A 12,545-nucleotide genomic window follows, 5' to 3' on the forward strand; every position below is an offset into this window, starting at 1 on the left:
CTTCCTTGAAGAAGCTCTCTTCCTCCCTCTACAAAGATTTCAGTGAGTCCCTCTCTCACTGCACCCCCCAGGTCATCACATTTCCAACGCCCCTCCCCCAAGTCCTTCCTCCCTACCTTTTATCTTAGCCTGCTGGACACACTTTCCTCATTCCTGAAGAAGGGCTTATGCCCGAAACGTCGATTCTCCTGTTCCCTGGATGCTGCCTGACCTGCTGCGCTGTTCCAGCAACCCATTTTCAGAACTTTGTGTTATTGCCTATCCTGAAGTCTGCCTTGGAGGATGGTCACCCAAAGATCCGAGGCTGAATGTCCCCGACTGGGAAGGAACACCCCTGTTTGGTGATTGTTGCGTGGTGTTCATTCATCCATTGTTGTAGCGTCTGCTTGGTCTTGCCAATGTGCTATGCCTAGGGGCATCCTCCAAACCAAAGGGGTAGCCATGGGCACCCACATGGGGCACAGCTATGTCTGCCTCTGTTGGGTACGTGGAACAGTCCATCTTCCACAGTTACACCAGTACCACCCCCACCTGTGTCTCCGCTACAGTGATGACTGTATCGGCGCTACCTTATGCTTCCACAAGGAGGTTAAACATCCGCTTCATCAACACCTTTCACCCTAACCTCAAATTCACCTGGACCATCTTGGACACCTCCCTCCCCTTCCTGGATCAACTAATTACAGACATCTACTACAACCCAATCGATTCCCACAACTACCTAGACTACATCTTCTTCTACCCTACCTCCTGTAAAAACGGCATCCCTTATTTCCAATTCCTCCGACTCCTCCACATCTGTTCCCAGAATGACCAATTTCACCTGAAAAAAATCCCAGATGGTGTCCTTCTTTCAAGATCGCAATTTCCCTTCCCACGTGGTCAACGATGCCCTCGAGTGCGTCCCCTCCATCTCCCACATCACCGCCCTTGAACCCCACCTCTCCCAACGCAGCAAAGACAGAAACCACCCCCCACGTCTTCACCTTCCATGCTACCAACCTCCGCATGCATCACAGCAGCCAATTCCGCCACATACAAATGGACCACACCACCAGAGACGTAGTTCCCTTCCCACCCCTATCAGCGTTCCAGTGAGACCATTCCCTCCGTGTCTCCCTCATCAGATCCATGCCGCCCACCAACCTACACCGTTGCACCCAATGTGGTATCCTCGACATCGGGGAGACAGGACGCCTACTTACAAATCGCTTCAGAGAACATCTCTGGGATACCTGCACCCACCAACCCCACCACCCTGTGGCTGAGCACTTCAATTCCTCCTCCCACTCCATCAAGGAAATGCAGTCCTGGGCCTCCTCCATTGCCAAACCCTCACCACCTGACACCTGGAGGAAGAACACCTCATATTCTGCCTTGGGACCCTGCAACCATAGGGGATCAATGTGGACTTCAACATTTTCCTCATTTCCCCTCCCCCCACATTATCGCCTTCTCCCTCACCTTCATCTACCTATCACTTTCTCAGCTACCATCCCCCTCCCCCTCACATTTATCATTCAGCCCCCGAGCCAATAAGCCTCATTCCTGATGAAGGGCTTATGCCCGAAACATTTGATTCTCCTACTCCTTGGATGCTTCCTGATCCTCTGTGCTTTTCCAACACCATACTCTTGACTTTAAGCATCCTTGCCTACAGGGTATGAGATAGACAACATTGGCCGAGTCACATGAGTACCTGCAGCGTACACCGTGTATGATGAAGGAGCAGTGCGTTGAAAGCTAGTGCTTCCAAATAAACCTGTTAGACTATAACCTGGTGCTGTATGATTTTGAACTTAAAGGAGTCATTAACATACCTCATATTTTTTAACTTTTTTTTGCACGTAGAAAATAATTAAACAGCAATTAAAGAAAAATTGCGATCCATATTCTTACAACACAAAATCCATGTTCCCAACATTGTGTTCTCATCATAAAACAAAACATCCTTCTTCAACAACAGAATAATTTCATAGGGCAAGCATTTCTGTTTATAAAGCAGTCTGACAGTTGGTGAAATTGTATCTATTCAGTTCATTTCAGAAATACCTTTTTTCTCACAACATTTCCTTCACTCTAGCAGTATTAATTAGAGTCATAGAGATGTACAGCATGGAAACAGACCCTTCGGTCCAACCCATCCATGCCGACCAGATATCTCAACCCAATCTAGTCCCACCTGCCAGCACCCGGCCCATAACCCTCCAAATCCTTCCTATTCATATACCCATCCAAATGCCTCTTAAATGTTGCAATTGTACTAGCCTCCACCACATCCTCTGGCAGCTCATTCCATACACGTACCAACCTCTGTGTGAAAAAGTTGCCCCTCAGGTCTCTTTTATATCTTTCCCCTCTCACCATAAACCTATGCCCTCTAGTTCTGGACTCCCCGACTCCAGGGAAAAGACTTTGTCTATTTATCCTATCCATGCCCCTCATAATTTTGTAAACCTCTATAAGGTCACCCCTCAAAGGAAAGCATACCAAACGTCTTCTTCACTATCCTATCTACCTGCAACTCCACTCCAAGGTCTCTTTGTTCAGCAACACTCCCTAGAACCTTACCATTAAGTGTATAAGTCCTGCTAAGATTTGCTTTCCCAAAATGCAGCACCTCGCATTTATCTGAATTAAACTTCATCTGCCACTTCTTAGCCCATTGGCCCATCTGGTCAAGATCCTGTTGTAATCTGAGGTATCCCTCTTTGCTGTCCACGACACCTCCAATTTTGGTGTCATCTGCAAACTTACTAATTGTACCTCTTATGCTCGCATACTCTTTGTTGAATGAGCACTGCCCTAAAGAGCGCAGCATAACATTCTGTGTAATTAGAATCAAGTAACTTCAAAGAATGTGGCCTGAAAAATTTGGGTGCCATGCTGTAAAATTGCTGCTTTTCCATCACTATCTGTACCTTACCTGGACCTTTCCATTCTTTCTGATCTTCTCTCGTGATACAGTATGTGCCTTTGAATTAAAGTTTATTAGTTTACTTCTGATAGCTTTAAATAGTGCCATACGGCTTGCCAAGCTTTTTGTGAAACATTAGCCTTAATTAATGCCTTACTCACTCCATGTAATGTATTCAAGTGCTCTGAAAAGTTGAAGTTAATTGGTATCCCCTTCTGAAGTCAGGGAATGATTTACTCTGCTTCCGAAAAAAAATTTGGCTTTCTCCCGAAAACCAGTTGATAGAGTCATCAAGATGTATGGCACAGAAACAGACCCTTCAGTCCAAACTGTCCATGCTGACCAGATATCTCAATCTAATCTAGTCCCACTTGCCAGCACCCAGCCCATGTCCCTCCAAATCCTACCTATTCATGTACTCATCCAGATGCCTTTTAAATGTTGCAATTATACCAGCTGCCACCACTTCCTCTGGCAGCTCATTCCATACATGAACCACTTTCTGCGTGAAAAAGTTGATCCTTAGGTCTCTTTTATATCTTTCTCCTCTCACCATAAACCTATGCTCTCTAGTTCTGGACTCCCCCACCCCAGGGAAAAGACTTTGTCTATTTATCCCATCCATGCCCCTCATGATTTTATAAACCTCTATAAAGTCACCCCTCAGCCTCTGCGCTCCAGGGAAAACAGCCCCAGCCTATTCAACCTTTCCAACCCTGGTAACATCCTTGTAAATGTTTTCTGAACCCTTTCAAGTTTCACAACATCCTTCCAATAGGAAGGAGACCAGAATTGCACACAATATTCCAAAAGTGTCCTAACCAATGTCCTGTATAGTTGCAACGTGACCTCCCAACTCCTGTGCTCAATACTCTTTGACTAATAAAGGAAATCATACCTTGCTCACTATCCTTTCAAGGAGGTATGAATCTGAACTCCAAGGTCTCTTTGTTCAGCAACACTACCCAGGACCTTACCATTAAGTGTATAAGTCCTGCTAAGATTCACTTTCCCAAAATGAGGCACTTCACATTTATCAAACTTAAACTTCATCTGCTACCCCTCAGCCCATTGGCCAATCTGATCAAGGTCCCTTTCTAATCTGAGGTAACCTTCTTCACTGTTCACTACACCTCTAATTTAGGTGTCTTCTGCAAACTTTTATGTTAATGACAAAAGCAATAGACCCAGCACCGATCCTTATGGCACTCCACTGGTCACAGGCCTCCAGTCTGAAAAACAACCCACCACCATCACCCTCTGTCTTCTACCTTTGAGCTAGTTCTGTATCCAAATGGCTAATTCTCCTGGTATTCCATGAGATCGAACCTTGCTAACCAGTCTACCATGGGGAACCTTGTCAAACACCTTACCGAAGTCCATATAAATCACAATACACACAATTGACCCCAACCATTTGCAGTGAGTTCTTTATATGGACTGCACATGCCAGCCCAGATGCTAATTTACAACTTGATTGGCTTCATAGTATTTTATGACGCATTTCATCTTTTACGGGTGATTTTTTAAAAAACTTTGTGCTATTCAATACCACAATATTATATTTTCACATTTATCCACTAAATCCAAACTCTCTTACCTCCTACCTTACTGTCAGTTCAGAATTTAACTGGTATCCCAGTCTGGTCTGTATCTATTTTTCCATTACTTATCCATTATTACTATTTTCTCTGTACTGTATATTATTGTTGGTAGGTTCTATCTAGTTACTGTGTCTATGAAGTGCAAGATCATTTTTTTGTTCACCTCATCACACACCTTTAAGCCCATTCTAAATATTGTGAAAGTCTCTTCGTCATGGGACTTTCACTGTGGGCTGTGATGGTATCCTTCTTTATATTCTATAAATATCCACTTTTATTGATGGTGTGTCCTAAACTTTAAGGGATGCTTTCATGGTTGAAAAGTAAAGTAGTTTTTGGTTACTTGAGTATAAAATGTGTGAAAGTTATCACCGTCCTCAAAATTCTCCATATTAAACTACATTAAAGCCAATACTCTCTCCTGATACCACTTTAGGATAGGAAATAGCAAACCCAATCATTGAAAAAAAAATGCAAAAGTAAAATTTTAGTTTAGCTGATATGTTATGTTTTTGGTACTAAATTCCTTAGCCTGGAGAAATTAATTACAGGTTTGCAAAAACTAAACAATTAGGATCTGCATGTGCAGTGGGCTATTAGTGGAAGTTAGTACATTAAAATCACTTAACTGAGCAGGACGAGGGATTCGTGGGTTTCCCAATATTTGTTCAACAAAAATTAATCTTCCTTCTTATGCATTAACAAGGAATTGAATCAGAAGATTCTCAGTCACAGCCATGACCGATCTAACCATCCCCCATCCCAAAAAAACATTAACGGTGAGCCATATTGGCTGATTATTGGAAAATAGCAAACCTACCTTGCTCAAGTATTTGTTTGTTAAGTCTTGTGAAGAATTACCTCAGTAAGAATGTGGTATGATGCATGAAAAATTAACAAAAGAAAAAGACCATGGATTTGAATTGAGTAATAGACAATTCTTACAATTTTAATTCCTCTTTCCATCATCTTCAGGCGAACTTGACACCTCTTTTTCTTGGTGCTGATGTTGTTGCAAAAACTGGCATCCGCACTGAAAATCATCCAAGAATCCATGCAAGATTTGCAAAGAAAGGATTAGCAACCAAGCTCAGCTTTGGTGCAGGTATTATATTCATTTTCTTTTTAATGTAGCAATTAATTAACAAGGATATTCAAACAAATGTTTGCAAATCTGTGAGGAAAATGTTTCTTTAATGTTTTATGACTTACTTCAGCTACATCCTGCTTCCAAGATAATTAAGGACGGTGGAGACTACTTAACCCAGTTTAGTTATCATTCCTATTTTGATGATCAGAAAGAACCTAAAGTTTTTCCATTGCTTCTTAACCAATTCTTCCTTGAATAATTTCATTCAGCTGTACCTTACCATTTGGATATCCAGTGCCTGTAGTGATCATTCTTTGCACAAAAAAAACTTTTAATATCAGTTCTGAAAATCCTTATATATCTTTACATAAAATAATTTTTAGTTTTTCATAATTCAAATACCCTTTCATAAGAATTGACAGTGTTTTTTTCTCTTCCTTGCTTTATTTCCAGGCTTAAATGTCTCCATTTCTTTGTTTTGCTGACAAGAACTTGACATAGTACTCAGGATCTGGTGCAACCAGACTGCTATACAGTTTGCTCATAACTTTCTTTGACATCTTAATGAACAAGATGGTCAGAGATTATCAGAGTAGGTGAGAATTTGTGGTTAAGGTCACAATCAGATCAACCATGATCATATTGAATGGCAGAGCAGACTTGATGATACGAATGGCCTACCCCCGTTCTAAATTTGTATGTTTGTATACTTGTAATTGGCTATTTTGTGACCAGCTTTTTACCACTTCTATGTGTGGCATTGCCCTCACTGCTATCCTTGTTTTTTTTCAATGTTCTCCCTATTTCTGATGATGGCCTCTGCTGTTATCTCCTTTGCAGCCATTCAAATCGGAAGGTTATCCATAAAAGAAAGTTAATTGCAGCCCCTTTCCATAATGGTTCTTCTGCACTTCTCTTCTACACACATTTATAATTTTTACAATTGTTTACTTTCAGAATTTCGATTTGAAGGATTGAAGGTACCAACTGTGGTGAACAATTTGTGGTTTTACAGCATTCAGGGACTGTTTCAAGTTGCTTTTGAAATGTACACGAAAGACCAACAGTTAGAAGTCCTTGTTGTACTTCAGGTACTATTAGCATTTGAAAGAAATATGTCATTTGTAAAAGATTTTTAAGTTATTGAATTATTCTGAGCTGAAAAGCACTATTTGGCATCATATATTTTCATGTATATACAACTTAAAATGATACTTCTTTCCCTATGTGCTCTATTAATTTGGATATTGCAATACAAAACTCTAGTATTTTACAATAATTAAAATGTTTTTTGATGACTTAATTAAAATGTTACTCCTGAACAAGTTCTGTGCAGGGAGATTATAGTACTGTAATACAAACCTGGAGGACCATTGTCCACAATTGTGGGTTTTGACTAATGAATGACATGTCTTGACAAATTGCTGAATTCCTAATTTACCTACATTGACAAAGGATGTGCTCAGCTCTGATGAAAATTAATGCAAGTTAGTTTTCAATCAACGAGGAAAGTTGATACTTTGAACTACTTTTTTTTTCTTTATAGGATTTGTGGAAAGCAAGGATAAGTGACCCTAATCTGAATGAAAAGTATGATATTAAGATTCTGCAAAATTACCCTAAAGAAGGATTGCTTGAAAAACACACTCTTGAAATAAGTGACAACAGAAGTTATAATGCATTGCATTCAAGCATTCAAGGTGGTAATCCTGAACCTGATATCAATGTATATAGGACAGCTGCTTCACCTTTGGATTCTACCCACAATAACATCATTGTTAATCAGGATGACCATAACTATTGTATGCAAGAAGAAAGAATTCTACTGGAAACTGAAAAACCTTGTGCGGATAACCAATTAAATGTGGAGGCTTTGGAATATGATTCTTTGTCTATTAGATTTAGATCAGTTTATCAGGCTTTTAAAGTTTTACCATTTCAAATACAAAAGGAACATGAGAAAACAATTAGACAGTTGCTTGATTTTGTAGAACTCCTAATAGGTGAAAATATATCTGCACAGAAATTGGCTGATATGATGCTACAACTGCTGACACATCTTCAAGACATCATTGTCAAAACAGAAACCACTGCAACGGGAGCTAATTCCATTTATTGTAGTCACATGCTTTATAGTGTAAGTAACTGGTTGGGACATCAATTTCATTCTGCTAATGGCTTGATCAGCAAGCAAGTAGAAGAGTTTAAAACAACTCACATCGACAGAATCACAGACTTGCCACCTGCTGAGGATTTGGTAGATAAATTATTTCCTGAAGCAATGAAGGTTTTGCTGTTAAGCTGGATGGGGCTTGATGATAATTCTGCATTGTGGAAACGGCAAAGTGAATATCCAATTGTGCTGCTTATATTAGAGTTTGCTAATCATAATCTAATCACTGGTGTTGCTCATGTACTGTATTCTAGTTTGATCTGTAAATAAATAGGAGATTGAACAGGACTTAACCTAGATATCAATGCTTAAATTTAGATATATTTTGAAGATGTTATGTGATGTTGAGCAATAAATAATTTCAGAATCTGCAAAGAGATTTGGAAATGTTATTTTTGCTAAATCTCAATTATCATAAACCTTGGTTTGTTATCAGGGGTGGATGGGATAATCTGAGCAATGGACTAAGTCTGAGAGAAACAAGAAGCAGACACTAGTTGTCTGAAATAAAAACAGAAAATGTAGGAGACACGCAGTGAGTGAAAAGGAGACAAGTTCATATATTGTGGATCTGGACCTTATTTGAATCTACTAGTTAAAATGATATGGATATTAAACTACAGATCTATCAAAGTATTCTATTGTCTACAAAGAATCCATGTATCTATGAACTGCATCTTAAGTTTTGCCTTCTTATGTATGCATGAGTATCTTTATTTCTCATTAATTTTTTTTCACTTAAGATTAGAAAAGTAAAATAATAGGTAATGACCCTTATCTCTTCTCGATCTTTTCACTGATAACTGATGATGTGACATCAGCCATCACAATTTCTCTACTCCTCTTGCTCTGTCTAATTTGTCTACCTCTGAACTTGTTGCACTGTAATATTCATTCCTAACATTTTCATCAAATCTACTGACCAGAGTGTCATAGAGTCAGAGAGATGTACAGCAGGGAAACAGACCCTTCAGTCCAACGCGTCCATGCCAACCAGATATCTCAACCCAATCTAGTCCCACCTGCCAGCACCCGGCCCATATCCCTCCAAGCCCTTCCTATTCATATACCCATCTAGATGCCTTTTAAATGTTGAAATTGTACTAGCCTACGCCACTTCTTCAGGCAGCTCATTCCATACACGTACCACCCTCTGCATGAAAAAGTTTCCCCTTCAGTCTCTTTTATATCTTTCCCTTCTCACCATAAACCTATGCCCTCTAGTTCTGGACTCCTCCACTCCAGGGAAAAGACTTTGTCTATTTGTCCTATCCATGCCCCTCATAATTTTGTAAACCTCTATAAGGTTACCTCTCAGCCTCCGACGCTCCAGGGAAAAAAACCCCAGCCTATTCAACCTCTCCCTATAGCTCAAATCCTCCAACCCTGGCAACACCCTTGTAAATCTTCTCTGAACCCTTTCAAGTTTCAAGTTTCAGATTTGCACGAAATATTCCAAAAGTGGCCTAACCAATGTCCTGTGTACAGCTGCAACATGACCTCCCAACTCTGACCAATAAAGGAAAACGCCTTCTTCACTATCCTATCTACCCGCCACTCCACTTTCAAGGAGCTATGTACCTGCACTCCAACATCTCTTTGTTCAGCAACACTCCCTAGGACCTTACCATTAAGTGTACAAGTCCTGCTAAGATTTGCTTTGGTGCTGCTTTTGTCTAGGGAACCAATCTTTATCTTGCAGAGTCAAATGTCAACACTTCCTCTGAATTCCCAAGACTATTACCAAACATTCAAGTCACTCAGCAGGGTCTCCAACCTCATAATCCTCAAATACCAATAAGACAGCAATTATACCTATCTCTTGCAAGATCTCCAATAGATCTACTAGACCAGTTCTATTGGTTCAACTTTTGCTTGCTCCACTAAACTAGTTTTTTCGTTTATGTTGACTCTTATTGTTTAGTGAAGTGAACTTAAAGAACAGCATTTCACCTTTTATCTGGTCACTTTGGGTGATAATGATATGGGTGAACGGTTTTGAATATGAGAGGCAAATATGTTGCAATGATATGGATAAAAATAATGGGGCTAATTACATTGCAACATTGATGAGTCACAGTGGTGGGGGAGGGTACTTGAGGAAAGTCTGTTGCCCCATTTCTCGAGGTTGGAAAAGTGTTTCCCCAATCAACATTTGCTGTTAGTAGGGCATGAGCTGCCAGAGTAAGTGGTGGAGACTGGTACAAAATTCAACATTTAAAAGGCATCTGGATGGGTACATGAATAGAAATGGTTTAGAGAGATATGGGCCAAGTGTTGGCAAATGGGACTAGATTAGTTTAGGATATACAGGCTCGAAGGTAGAAGACAGAAGGTGGTGGTGGAGGGTTGCTTTTTGGACTGGGTTCACTACTTTTCGACATTTATATAAACGATTTAGACGTGAACATAGGAAGTATAGTTAATAAATTTGCAGATGACACCAAAATTAGAGGTGTAGTGGACAAAAAGGAGGTTACCTCAGAGTACAACGAGATCTTGATCTGTGTGCCAATTGGCTGAGGATTGACAGATGGGTTTTAATTTAGATAAAAGTGATGTGTTGCATTTTGGAAAAGCAAATCTTAGCAGGGCTTATAATCATGAGAAGCATGGATAGTATAATACACAAGGTCTTTTCCCTGGAGTGGGGGAAGTCCAGAACTAGAGGGCAGAGGTTTAGGGTGAGAAGGGAAAGATATGAAAGGGACCTAAGGGGCAACATTTTCACGCAGAGGGTGGTGCGTGTATGGAATGAACTGCCAGAGGAAATGGTGATCATTGTGTTAAGACGGACCCGCGGGGTCCCGTCTTTGCGTGTTCTTTCGGAAGGAGAGACTCACACTGGCAACTATGGTTAGACGCAGACAGCAGTTTATTCACAGAATCTTAACTGGTACAACGAATCTACAAGCATGCATTCATTGGAGAAGGCGTTCTGTCTTCCCGTTCAAACTTGACACAATTATACTTCGCGCTGCCTGGAGTCCCCGGTCAGTTCGCCTTCCCCATTGGTCCATTCATCTGCGCGCGCTGGGGATCCGTCCTCCTATTGGCCGCATCGAAGTGCCTGTCCAGCTCCTGCTGTGCTTGACAATGGCTCAGCCATCCCCGGGAGCGGTTCCGATCCCGTATTCAATAGTTCATTGTTTCAAGGAATTACTATGCGTCTGACAGGCTAGCCATTTTCAATAGTTTCAGTTTAACTAAATTGTCAATTACACTTATCAACTTTAGACTTAAATAGAGCCATTCACACTCAATAGTTACAGGTTCCGATAGAGCAATTCACACTTGTCTAACAGTTACAGATTCCGATCGGTTTCTTTATTAATCCCGAGTTTCGATGGGGCAATTGATACTGGCTGGTATTTACAGGCGCCAAGATTTAATTAACATTATGCATATCCCTTACAAGCTCCAGCAGTCATGCAGTCGCCTGCAGCAGCTCGCTTGGCTGTTGTTAACCATTTCAGGGCTGGAAGTGTCACCCTCCCTAGCCCTACATTAAACACCCCAGTGAAATCTCCCCAACAATTGGTATAATTACAGCATTTAAAAGGCATCTGGATGGATATGTGAATAGGAAGGGTTTCGAGGGATATGGGCCAAGTGCTGGCAAATGGGACTAGGTTACGTGAGGATATCTGGTTGGCATGGACGAGTTGGACCAAAGGGTCTGTTTCCATGCTGTACGTCTCTATGACTTAATATTCTTTTGGACTCAACTTCAAGTTCACTGATTTCAGATCATAACCTTTGCCTCTGTTTTGTTTCATAGAACGCCTCAAAGAGGAGGAAATTAGATAAAGGGAACATCTGAGCATTTTTGCGTTTACAAAAATAACAGCAAGCTTTCAATTAAAATAAACAGTACCAAGAGTATATGTAAAGATATTTAAAACATGTAATTTCACTTCAGAAGGTTTGAGAAATTTAATGCTTTTCCCAGTTTTGTAGTTTATCTATTCTGGTGTTAGATGCATAACCATATTACAAATCGCAGAAAGCTTCCCTACATCTAAGCTGGCAAAAGGCAATATGTAAAATGGAATTATGCAAATCAGGAAGGTCCTCATGCTCCAGAGGTATATAATAACATCTCTAAACAGTACAACATTGAGGGCCTTTACCATGCTGTACTGTTCTATGTTCTGTATAGGATTAAGTTTTAAAAATCTATCCTAAGGAACTCCAGAGATTTTCTGGAGATAAGTCCACAAGTGTCTATGTGCTTGATTTGACTCCAAACAACAGTTTTCTCCTATTCCCACTGACAATAGATTTACACAGGCTTCTGATGCCACACTTGGTCAAATGCATCCTTAATATCGATTAGTCATTCTTTTCCTCCCCTCCGGAATTCAGTTCTTTTGTCCATGTTTGAATCAAGACTATAACAGGTTCAGGAAATGAGTACCACTGGCAGAATTCAAATGGAGCCTTGTCAAGCAAATTATTAGTAAACAAATACTGCTTGATAGCAACATTGATAACACCTTCTCTAACTTTATTGATGATCAAGAGTAGATTGGAGATTGGATTTGTTCTTTTACAGTATAGGAAACACCTGGCAATTTTTCACATCATTACATAGATGATTATATTGAGCCGTACTGGAACAGATTAGCTAGGGGTGCAGCAAGTTGTGGAACACAAATCCTCAGTACTATTGCTGAAATGTTGTCAGGGCTCCCTGTATTTGCAGTATTGTGCAGCCTTCAGCCACTTAGCCAATTTGAATCTCATTTATTGAACATC

General features: G+C 40.4%; 1 protein-coding gene across 1 annotated transcript in view; it reads left to right on the plus strand.

Annotated features, from left to right (window-relative positions):
* The window catches only part of si:ch211-110p13.9 (uncharacterized protein LOC562347 homolog), a 12,558-nt gene extending 4,486 nt beyond the window's left edge, over nt 1–8,072 (plus strand). Inside the window, exons 2-4 of the mRNA XM_043715767.1 lie at nt 5,497–5,626; nt 6,569–6,702; nt 7,158–8,072. Of these exons, the coding sequence (XP_043571702.1) occupies nt 5,497–5,626; nt 6,569–6,702; nt 7,158–8,054 (1,161 nt within the window). The 3' untranslated portion in view covers nt 8,055–8,072. The remainder of the gene's footprint in view (nt 1–5,496; nt 5,627–6,568; nt 6,703–7,157) is intronic.
* The last annotated feature ends 4,473 nt before the right edge of the window (nt 8,073–12,545 follow it).

This window comes from Chiloscyllium plagiosum, chromosome 25 (assembly GCF_004010195.1).
Source record: "Chiloscyllium plagiosum isolate BGI_BamShark_2017 chromosome 25, ASM401019v2, whole genome shotgun sequence".
Taxonomy (NCBI): domain Eukaryota; kingdom Metazoa; phylum Chordata; class Chondrichthyes; order Orectolobiformes; family Hemiscylliidae; genus Chiloscyllium; species Chiloscyllium plagiosum.